Here is a 12,237-nt window from a genome sequence, read left to right on the forward strand (position 1 = left end):
GGATATCCTCATTTCCAATTCTTGCCTCGAAATTCAAGATAAAATTAATGCATCTGTTGTCCTAATAAATTCTCACTAGCCACTTCTCCTTGCGGAGCACTTTGAGAGGAAAACACTCTTCTAAATTTGGCCAGACTTTCCCCCCCCCCCCTCCACTCCCTGTTTGTTGCTACATTTAAGTGCATCTCGGCAGCAGCATCCCAGGCCCTGGCTGGGCATCTGCGTGTGGAGATCCACTGAGTCACAGGAATGCCAGATGCTAAAACTCCCTTGAATCTGGATGGCCTCTGTAGGTGGAGAATTGCACCTATGGTAATTAAAACTAAAGACTGCATATTACCCAAGGGAGACAGAAGTAAAAGATCTTATTTTTGTTCTGTGCAAAATTTGTATGGTAAACTGAGACGTTTCATGGCAAAGTCACATACTTTGTGAAAAACGGCAGCCTAGCAAAAATCACACAACATCCGGCAGTTTGGAAATTTCACTAAATGTAGCCAAATCTGAGTTTAAAGAAAAACAAGTAATTATTCTGATTAAAGAGGAGTGGGCAGGAGAAGCAGCTCTATTTTTCTTTTTGTGGGTGGAGGGGGTAGATCTCAGGAAGCTGACTGAGTTATTCTTGTCGCCTCTTGGCTTTGAAGAAGGTGGTTTGAGATGGTGGCACTGAGCTGGACCTAAGAGTGCTAAACCCATGCTCAGATTGCAAGTTTCCTGGGGTGCCACTACATTATTTCATGCTCTGTGTGATATCTGAAGATAGAGGTGCATGGCACAGTGCAGCCCTGAGCACAGACCCCAGCTTGAATTCTGCAGACTGCCAAGCCACATTGTTTTCCATGCTTTCCTGCTGGTGGTTTAACTTTGCTGCTTGGAAAGAAGAGCTGGTTTGGAGATATCTTGGGCAACCTGTGGCTGCTCCATGCTGGCATGAGTGTGCCACGATTGCCTGCTCCTCCAGAGCTGCAGCCTTTGGCCAGGGCTCCAGTTGCCCTCATGCCTGGAGGCTGAGGCTCCTCTGCTCCCGTTGTGCAGGAGCAAGGGATAGCACTTCACTACCTCCTGAGAAAGTTGTGAGGCTAAATGTAGTGAAAGGGCGAGGTGTCCAGCTGGCTGGGAACAGGGATAGCTGGATAGACAGGGATATTCACTCTTCACAGGGAGCAATGGCTTGGCAGTGATTTTGCTCCCTCCTTCATAAACTCGTATGCTGGGACGTGCCCCCTCTATCCCTTCGACAACCAGACCCTGTAACACATCACAGCGTCAGGCTCTCAGCATCCTCCTCCTGCCCTTCCCTCTGCTCTTGCCCCAGGCTCAGCAGCCTGGGTGCTGCCAATACTTGCAGCGTTCACCTCGGCAATTACCACCAGTCTGGTCTTTTGTATCGCCTCATTGTGCTTAATTATGCACCCCCCACACACACCATATGAGTGCTTCCACCCACTCTCACATTCTGTCTCACACATACATTCATTCTCTCATTCGGGACACATAATTTATTCATCCCAAGATGCAACTGTGTGCGTGTTATATTTAGGCTGTTTTAATGGTAGCTTTAGAAATATTTAAAAGCAGGTGAGCTTTTACACCCAAACAAAGATGGCCGGCAACGCTTACCCTAATTAAAAGCAGAAGTGTTGTGGAAAATCCCAGCCGTACTCTTTCTAGATACTATGCCTTATGCTGCAGTGGTAAAAAAGGTCTCTCTGGCCAGCTGGGCACTGCTCAGTTGGGAAAAGTTGGCCCTGACGTTGGGGCCACCCCACCTCCCATGCCAGGGGATGCTCACCCTGCTATATGGCAAATCAGAGACAGAGTCAATTTGGGGTCTTGCAGCCCCTATGAGAACACCACAGTGTCCACCCTCTGGTACCTTCCCTCAATAACATCTTTTAAAAAGTAGGAAAATCATAGGAAACTGATGTAGCTGCTCGGAGTCTGGGAAGCACCAAAGCTTTGGGGCGCTTTTCTCTCTTGCCAGCATCAAGGCCAACAAAAAGAGGTAAATAACATCCCAGGCCACAAGGCTGGGGGAAGCACACCATGGGCAAGACTATAAGGTCAAGGGGACAAAATCAGTGTCCTTTGTGTGCTTTCTTATGGCCACCTCGGTGCATGCCAGCTTCACTGTGCCATCATGCCCCTGCTGCCAGGGGAACACTCACGGGCTCCAGGATGCCATTCCCAATGGAGAGACACGCGCTGCCTTTGGAGACACGTGGCTCAGGGCAGAGAATGAGGCCTCCGAAGAAAATAACGATGTCTACTTACGAACCTCGTCTTCCCCCGCTCGCTGAAGTAGAAGAGGGAGAAGCACAACTCCCACACTATCATCTGTTGCTATTAGAGCTTTAGCAGCAGTAAAGTTACCTCTCAAAAAAAAACAACAACAAAAATATCACCCTTGCCTATTCTTTCAGATGAGAAACATAGTTTTTTATAATCCATTTTCCCCCACTCAGCATTCTGTTGTCCCAAATCTTGACTGCAGGAGGCCTTACAGGTGCTTAATGAAAAAGCAAAGACCTGAAAATGTATTGGTGGTGTAAACTCTCTTCTTGTTCCTTTTACAGGTGAAGGCTGCTTCCAAATACGTGGACGTACCCGTAAGCACAATTTAAACAACTTCTGTCATAGTAATTTGCATTATGCTTTGGTTTATGGCATGTGTAGGAACCCACATTATGCATTAACAGCCAAGACTGAACCATGGGCCTTCACACTTCTAACATTTGAACTGGAAAGCATATCTCCATGATGTTAATAATGAGCAGTTACCCTCTCATGGAGACCTATGAGGCTGTTTAGGCAATAATTTGCAGATGGTGTCAAAAAGGTACCATATTTCTGCAATTGGCTTGAATCACATTTGAAATTAAAAAAATAAAAATGGGAGCAGTGCATTCTGCTAATTCTTCATTTGGACTTGTACAAATACAGTATAATTTCCAAACAAAAAGGTCCAGACATGTTAGAACTGAGCCAACACACATCTAACACATTAGCTAATCTATTTTATTTTTGTTCTTCTAATTGTTAGTTTATTTTACTCTTTCGGAAAATGACTTTTTTATGACTTTGGGGAGATGGTGATGAGCTAGCAACATGTGTTTGGGAAATTGTTAATGAAAATAATTTCTTCCATTTTCCTGTAATTGGTAGAGGAAAACTGTACATCGTCTCCTCTAATTAGACCTTGATTCTTAAGGAAAAGAGCCCTTAACGTTCTTAGACAGACCACTTAACTTGCCAGAAATTTACATTTAAATGCAGTTGAAGCGTAATATGTGAATACTGGCTGGTGTGAGGGGTTACTGTAACATTTACAGGCAGAAAGATCCTGAGCAATTAGAAATGAAATAAAAGAAGTAGGTCTTAATACACCACACTAGTTCCTGCATCCGGTTAGACTGGGCAGGGTAAATGAAGAATAACTCAGTTGAGTTTGATGACCTGTATGTATAATGTATATCTGTACGTTGCATGTAGGTGCAATTGCTCTTCATGCTTTCACATGACAAGGTGATACATTTACCTGATATCTTGGACCACATAATCTGCATTTGGTGTTTCCATCCTGTTAGCCCAGGATAAACTTTGCCTAAAAAAGTACTATTGCTTGAGCTTAGTATGGAAAAGACAAACTCTTGAACAGCAAGAGGTCTTGCTTGGTTTAAAATATCCCAGTGCAGAGATTGGCGTCCTGTTCTTTTGAAGTAATAAAAAACAGGATATTGAGATCATTAGGAAGAGAGACTCAGAATTCATATCCAGCCTTAGAAAATGTGGAGATTCTTCAGTTGCAATTTGTAGTTGTTTAAGTGCACCTTAAGTGTTTGGTCATCAGGATTTTGAGCACAGAACAGTTGTTTTAAGTAAGTTCTAGGGCAAAGTGTGGCCTTCTCTGAAGCCTCTGCATTCCTGGAAAGTAAAGCATCTCCAGGGAAGTAGTCTCAAGGGTTCCCAGAATCCACAGCAGGAGGAGTGGAGTCTGCTCCCATCCTTGGGGCCAGTCAGATGCTTTGGTTCTTTGTGTAAAATAGAGCAGAAGTCATTCATCTGGGTTATTTTTCAGTTGTTTCCCCAACTCGACTGGGAAACTAAGTCACATTTCAATGGCTTCTTTGACAGCCTCAACAGTTCTAATGAAGTCAAACACCAGCCCCACACAGCTCCCAGGCCTTTGCAGAGGCCACCCCATGGTCCATGAGCCACTGCTGGGCTGGGGACAGGAGAAAGAAAGACCTGTTTGACTAGAGGACAGAAGGAAAATGCTGGTGTCAAGCAGAAAAGCATCAGTTAAATCTAATTCCATAGATGCCATTGCAATTGCGTGGGTACCAATCAATCCATTTAATGCCACCTCGAAATGGGCACGCTCGGCATACTGAAAATTGCTTGAAAGTGTAACGCTTGACTATTGCCACATTCATGTTGTCCTCATTGTTTTTCAAATTAATACCTTGTCATTGTTGCAGTAGGTGTTAAGAAATGCTACTGGCTTCCCAAGGGCCAAGCACTGGCCCTTTGCTTGATAATTGTTTGCTTTGTATTAAAAAACTCCCTTCCTACTGCTTTCCAAACTGTCCTCATTTTCACCCTGGAAATTACACAGATGTGTTAACTAACTTCAATTTACAACGGCTGACAATTGTATCTTGCAGAGAAATGATACTCTGTGATCTGAGGTAAATCACAGTAATGGAAACTAATGACACTAGTTATTAACAAACTTACAATGTGCTGTGGAAATTTAAGGTTTTGTGGCAGCTCTTGTAATGACTTGTATTACAGTGTTTTAATGGGTTTCCTTTGAGGTAAGTTTGATTCCAGTATATCAAGCAATGTGAACTCAAACAGGATTTATTTTTCTTGTGTTTTCCCATCCACCTGTTTCAGTTCCCATTTTCTTTAAAAAAGTGCTGTAATCCTCCAAATCTTGCACACTTGTAGGTTATTGTTTAAAATCAGTTAAATTCTGCAGAGAGCTGTAGGGATGTGGCAGCATAGGCAGGCTCCCTGCAGTTTAGCAGCAGCTTAAGCATTCATGTAGACATACATTCCCTTACTTACCATTTACCCAGTTTATTCTTAAGAGCAGCACTAAATCTGAGCTAAAGTCAGAGGTCTAAACAGAAAAAGGAAGGTGATTTGGGAATGCCTTCTGCAATGCCAGCTGCTTACTGCATGCACCCTCACACCATAGAAGAAGAACCGAGAGCCCAGCAGTGGTTGTTAGCTTTCTACCTTCAGAAACCAGAGGGCTTGCATAGAGAAGATGACCCAAGAAAACAAGAAATCCTCAGCCTGGCTTGCTGGTTCACTCATTAGGTCAACAGCACCAAAGGTAGGAAGACAACTTCCCAGCATCAGTATGTAGAGGAAGAGCTACTTCTAGTATCCAGAGGAAGAGCTTCTTTGATCACCTTTGCTGTAGGCAAAGAGAAGAGAAAGAGCAAGTGTTCCTGCAGGATCTTGTGCTGCACGCAATATTTTGCTGGGCATGGGGCACAAAGCAGCAGGACTCAGTGCCCGTCAGGTAAGGAAAGGGTGGACTGCATGAGGACAGCAGGAGATGGAGGAGAAGGAAAAGCAGCAACAAGGCTACACGGAGGAGCGGCCCCTGCACCACTTCTCATGTTTCTCTCTCTTTCTCTCTTCTTCTCCATGCAGAAGCCGGGGATGGATGTTGCTGATGCCTATGTGACATTTGTCCGCCACTCTCAGGATGTCCTGCGTGATAAGGTCAATGAGGAGATGTATATAGAAAGGTTATTTGATGTAAGTAAATGCCTTCTCCTCCTTGGACACCAAGCAGGAGAGACCCAAAATGTGACAAAATAAGACAGGAGGATAAGTCACATTTTGAGAATATTAATTGGTTATAGCTTTAAAAAATAAACAAATCTTTCCTTTCTTTCTGACTAAGGCATGTATCTGCTCTCTGCCTGCTTTAAATCTCTAGTCTACTGTGTCTTGGTCTGTCTGTGTGTGGATTTTAAGGGAACAGCTTCTTCTAAGAGAGTCCTTTACTATATTTAAGCTTGTGGAAAATCTCTCTGTAGCAGAACATCTTAGTCATTGTTCTCACTGTTAAAATTTGAGCTGGGTTTTTGGCAGATGCACTTGCTAAGGGCCATCTCTTCTGCACATTTTGCAGTGTGTTTCATTGACAAGCACTCCAAAATTGACAGCAAATTAAGCACACTAAATTTTGATTTTAAAAGCTAACCAAATCAAAGCTGATTAGGAATGGACTTTCATAGTTCGGGAGAACCATGTTGTGGTGTCTGACACCAAAGGTAAAGTTGAGACATGGTCTCCTTGATGAAGATGGCACTGTAGGAACTGACCCAGTTGTTCAGAGCTATTTTTCTGTTGCACAAGATAAATTCATTGGACTATTAGGGAACAGTGACCTGTGTTGCCCATTTGTTTTGGATTTGGATGCATGTTAACTGGTATCTCTGTTTCTGTTGCTCTTGTTGCGTTATAGCCTTTCTGTCCTCGCAGCTGCTCTATAGCGAAGGTTTTCTGTTGACGGCCAGCCTGTAGCATTAGTGTTTCAGTCCTCTTTAGGGTATTTGTCTATATATTGATTTCTGTTCAAAGCAGCTCCTGTCCCTACTTTCCTTCTTCTCATATCTCAGCAGTGCCATTTCTCAGCCTTCCAGCACTGGAACTGTAACAACCTTCCTCGCTTTCTTTACTTGCTCTTTTGCTTCCTCAGTGTGCAGGGAAAGCTGCTTTTTTTCCCCAAACCAATCTCCTCTTTCACTCAATACCTCTCTTTTCTGCTCATTACCTATCCCTTAGAAACCTTTTCCTCCTTTACAATTCCCACTCTTTCTTTCCCCTGCACCTTACTGGATTAAAATGGAACTTATCTCTCATGTCAAATGTTTTATCACATTATATCAAGTGGCATGAATTAGAGTCAAATAATCTTGCTGTGTACATCTACTAGCATGACCCATCTCCACTGAGAATGCCTCATTCATGCACGGAGAGCACAGCAGTGCCTCCTCCGGGCATCTAGCTCTGGGGAGAGTTTGCAGCGCAGAGCACCAGACGCAAATCACCCATCAAGCAGGCATGGGGAGAAAAAACAAAACATAAAACAAAAGCCTGTCGCTTCCATCTGCAGCAGGCCCGCGAGTGCATCACTCGCTTGTGTTCAAATTTATTCCAAGAGCAGCTAAATTTCCAGAGCTCATCTGGACTGTTCTTTTCAATGCCCACACTGCCTTTTTTCCCTCATCCTTTCCCTACAATTCACAGTTGGTGTGCTTGGACCCTTTGGGCCATTGTTTGCAATTTTCAAAAGGCTGTAATTAGCACAAATGTTAATTATGGTTTGTTTTGCTTGTATTTAGTTTTACCAAGCTATATTTTAAAGAAATTAATAGTTGATGTGGAAGTAAAAAAAAAAAAAAAAAAGTATCTACCTTGGTGGAAAGTGCAAAACCTTTTTTTCCCTCCCTGCTTTCCTCAAGTCTTTGATTCATGCAGAATAAGATAATCAAGGGTAGAGTTTTGACATTGCTCTGCCTGTTTTGAACCATGCCAGCTACAAGCAGGAGCTGCAGCATGTGGGAGTTGTTCCCATTCCTGTGCTCATTCCTGTGCCCATTCCCATTCCCCACACCAGCAGGATGGTGTTGGGACCCGACGCTGCCGGCATCTTCACAAGTGTGTCATGTATGTGAGTGTGCGCTCGCGAGCTGCCGGGCCCCTGCTTCATCTGGAGGGAGGGAGATGCACTGAGCCTAATCCATCCAAAAACTGGAATTACGTTTTGAGTGGTCATGTATTGTCCTTGCAAGGTTACAGCTAATGGAGCTGCTTGCTCCTGAGGTCAGATCTTAGAACAGCTGAGGTACTGCTGGCAGGTCAATAGCAGGGGGGGGGTTATGGGTACATGGGGGTCACCTGGACCCGCCATGTACTCATAATCAGTGTGTGTTCACAATGTCTCAGTAAGGATAGAAACAAGGTCCGTGTCCAGAGCTCAGCCGTTCGCTCCCCTCACCTAATGCAGCAAAGCAGCACAGCCATGGGGTCTTTAAGCTTGTTTGGTCTCTGCACCAGTGGTCGTATTTTCAAAGGACATTTTAGGTGCTCACTATCTTTTTAATAAGAAAGAGAAGAGGAATAATCAAAAACTTGTATTTATGATGCCAAGTTAGGCTTGGACCTCATTTCATTCTTGCTTCCACCAGCGTGGCAGAGGAGCAATCCTCTTAGCCGTTGAGTTTCTCCAGCCAATGAGATTATTAACACTTTTGAGGCTGACTCCTCTGCTGGCTTAGTGCAGTGATGCTGGCTTACCCCAGCAAAAGCTTAGTTTACTTTTAGGATGTTGTATGGTAATATGTGCAGTGGTGGACAGGTAAACAGCTTAAGTCTGCCTGCAGGCAGTTCCTCTGCTCTCAATGGTATCATGTGAGAAACACAATATAGGGTGAAATCCCCTTTCTGTGCAGTCATGAGTATTGCAAGAGCAAAGGTGCACAGTGCAAGGTTGCCTGTCACACACTCAGTGGGGTTTGCAGCTCCCAGGATATTCCTAATCCTCCCATTTTTCTGAGTCCATTTCCATCTATTTCCCCTTTGTTTCCTCCCGGGAGCAGGGGCTGCAGAATGTGTTAGGCCATCTCCCAACAGAAGCTGGGTTACTATGTCTTTATTTTGGCATTTGCCATGATTTCTTAGCTCAGAAACCACCTCTCTTGCCCTGCATCATGCGCCCTGCCCAAACCTGCAGAATGGGGCTATGCTCTTTGTTTTCAGATGACTATTGTAATATTTCTCTGTGGTCTGTGTGTTAATCCTCTTAATTCTGCAAATTAGTCAAGTCCAACCCCCCTCCTCCCCTAAATAGAGTCATCTTCATTTTGAAAATCTGTATTCTTGGGATCATAGAAGGAACAGATTGATCGTGGAGTTCTGCTGGTAATCAAAACCTAACTAGCTTTTTGGCAGTGCTGTTTACTGCAGAGTAACATGACTTATTTACTTGGCCTGGCTCACTAATTTGATAACATTTAAAGCTAAAACACTGTAATAAGGCCCATTGGTAGAGAGCAGTGGTAACAGAAGAGTTTCAGAATAGCATCATAGCATCCCCTCCATGTGTTTCTGTGCATGGCTGAGTGCTTTGGGATTTAAACTGCTGTGATACTTAACACACAATGCAGAAGGATCACAAACTGTGTGTAGTGCCTATAGAAAGTATGATTTCATCACTTTTTCCCTGGAAAGGGGGCAGAGTTGACATGCAGAATGTGACTGTTTATAGGAACAGTGTGGCAGAGGCAAGTGTGTGTATCTTAAACATGGGAAAGTATCTCCAGTGTGATCTTGAGTCTTCAGACAAATCCTGCAAAATTCAGGATTTGTCCCCTTTGGCTCGGGACGCTCAGAATTTCACAGGATTGGAGTTTATATATCTATAGGATTTGTCTGAAGGCAGTGGGAGTTTCACTTGTAAGAGTTGTCCGCTTTGGTGGATGTTATTTATACATGTGTGTATGTGTGTATATCTTTAACACGCCCTTAAATGCTCACAGTATAGGCTTCAACCCATCAGAACATATGTGATCCAGAAAGCTTATGATTGACTAGTAGCTATTGCGAGTGCCAACCTTTCTTCCTCATAAATTGGTAAACACTAATGTAAAACATAGCGATAATGTTTCCTCCCCAGCCGCAGGCGAGTAGCACGTACACAAAAGGCTACTGAGCATCATGTGAGCTCCCCGAAATCCTGTGAATTCCAGCATCCTGATGCAGTCCCTTAAATAGCGCAGATGGCATTTTTCTCTCTGATGATTAATTCAATATCTTACTGGAAAAAAAAAAAAGAAAACCAACAAAAACATGCTTTTGATATGAGAGATCAAAACACCCCGAGAGGCTCCGAAGATTGCAAAGACCTAAAAAAATCAATTTAGCTTTTTCCTCCTTGTACTTCTTGAAGACACCAGCCTGAGTAGAAGATAAGGATTTAAACCAGATGTGCTTAGTGCGAGTTCATCTGCTTAAATCTGGCAGTCTCTGAGATCAGTGATTAAAAAGCCATCTCGAACTTTGATGAAATCCACCGCAATGGTAATACTGTGCCTCTGATCGCTTTCTTATGGGCCTCATGTCTGCCTAAACCGGACATAGAAAACATTTCACTGGAGATGATACATGGATTATATGGGTCAATTATACACTTAATCTGCCTTCTGGGGATTAAATGTGCATAGATTGACCCTGCGTATTTGGCTTGTCCTTGGCAGTTATCAGATCAGGAAGGTTGCCTTTACCAAAAAGTCTGGTAAGAACTTAATCACGCAGTGATACAGCCCGTGGGGTGGCAGGAGCCACGGTGCTCTTTGCAGAAGGCAGTTTTACCACTTCACTGTCACTCTGTATGTTTGGCTTCCTCCAAGGTCTGTGTCACAGCCGGGATACCAGACGGAGTATTTTCTCCCGAAACAGTATTTTCTCTCCTCTGTTCCTATCTGCAGATGGAGGAGGATTTTTTGTCTTGATAGCAGGGAGGGCAACAGGGGAGTCTGGGGCTTTGCTCTGCACTGTGCTGTCAGTGCAGAGGGACTGTCAGTCCAGGCCCTCTCCCAGCAGTAAAGGAGAAGCCATGGATCAACTGCAAAGGATCCAGCATCTCCTTCCCATCACCCTCAGAAGGGCACAAGCCCTTGGCTGAGGCCATAGCGCCAGGTCCTGTCCCTCCAGCTCAGCTCGGTGGGATGTTAGGAAGCCTCAGCCATATCCCAAGGCTGATGGTACAACTAGTGGATTTTCATTTCCTTTCCCCAGTCAGGAGCCCAGCAGGGATGCCAGGAAACAGCCAGGACTGTCCTTGTATTTCTAAAGGCAGCTGCTCTTGCTGGTAACGGACTTCTGAATATCAGAGATACCGAGTAATAAGGATGAAGGGCACTGTGTGAGTCTCAGGCTTCAGCAAAATCCTTATACAAGGATACAAAATCCTTACACAAGGTTCCTTAGGAACCTGACTGAGCACTTCTCACTAGTTACTGGAGGATCCACGGGCTGCTCAGCATATATTTCAGGCTGATTTGGAGCCTGATACCACACCTGAGTATAGAGAAAAATTACAGAACACAGACTTGACAGCTAGATCAGCTAATTCAGCAAGTCCTCTGCAGACACTTAGGCATTAGCTTATCCTTAAAATCAAAGCTTTTCCCTTCCATGGGGTTACCCACTTGAATTTTGGCAGCTCCTCCAAGGCATTCTTGCAGGATCACGGCATTTCTTACTGGAGTGTAAGCCTTGCACGGCACAATCAAATGCCAAAAGAAAGCCCTTCTCACCCTCCCTTCTCCTTCCCCTCCTCAAACGCAAAAGCCTGGTCGTGAGTCAGTGGAGCTACTCACTGTGAGTTAGAATTACTCACAAGGACGGGTTGCAGGATCAGGGGAAGAGCGGATATCAGACTGCGTGCCGGGCTCCCATCTCATAGCTGCTTGCAGCCACACTCACTGCTTTCTCTTAGACAGACAACAACCTGTTTCCCTCCTACGCAGCTAGACTGCTCATTAGGGCACTAACTCTCTCCCACTCCCATCCTGAGATGGCCTCCACTGAGCTATTTCTTCTGCCTTGTTTTTTGCCTTCCCCCCCCCACCCGCCTTCCCCTGTGAGTTGTAAATTGAAGGCAATGAGGCAGATTGATCTCCAGGAAGTGCAGCTTGCTTTTTCCTCCCTGTGCACCTTTAGGGGAGCTGGAGCTGCTGCAGATGCTGCTGCAGCCCTCGGCTGGCTCAGCAAGACTCAGACCTGGAGTCAGCCCCACTGCAGGGACCTTTGCTGGAGAAAACAATGCCATTGTGATGGCAAATATTTGTATACCTTCTAGGAAAGGATAAATTCTCTTTGTCCTGAGGGGACACAACGTGCCCCATCCTTCTGCAGCCTCTTTTCCTTCTCATGTACCCTCTCAGAGGTTCATGAGAGCAGGGAGAGTTGCTAGCACTGACACTGCTCCTCGGAGCCAGCCTTCATTCTTTTATACTCCCATATGTGAGCTTCACATGGCAGCAAGCATGCACTCGGGCATGGCCTCCTGCCTTCCCTATAGCAAGGCTTCTTTCCTCAAGTGCTCATTTAAGTAGGCTCCATTTAATTTATTTTAGGTAGAGTCTTAATAAAATAAGCCCTAGATCTGTCGCTGGAATTTACATCCTCATGAGGGTT

At 44.6% G+C, this 12,237-nt stretch overlaps 1 protein-coding gene across 2 annotated transcripts in view; it reads left to right on the top strand.

Annotated features, from left to right (window-relative positions):
• The window catches only part of CADPS (calcium dependent secretion activator), a 210,316-nt gene that overhangs the window by 183,149 nt on the left and 14,930 nt on the right, over positions 1–12,237 (top strand). For both annotated transcript variants that reach the window (XM_034066465.1, XM_034066466.1), the window contains 2 exons: positions 2,577–2,609; positions 5,677–5,784. In XM_034066465.1, coding sequence (XP_033922356.1) covers positions 2,577–2,609; positions 5,677–5,784 — 141 coding nt within the window. The remainder of the gene's footprint in view (positions 1–2,576; positions 2,610–5,676; positions 5,785–12,237) is intronic.

This window comes from Melopsittacus undulatus, chromosome 9, assembly GCF_012275295.1.
Source record: "Melopsittacus undulatus isolate bMelUnd1 chromosome 9, bMelUnd1.mat.Z, whole genome shotgun sequence".
NCBI lineage: Eukaryota > Metazoa > Chordata > Aves > Psittaciformes > Psittaculidae > Melopsittacus > Melopsittacus undulatus.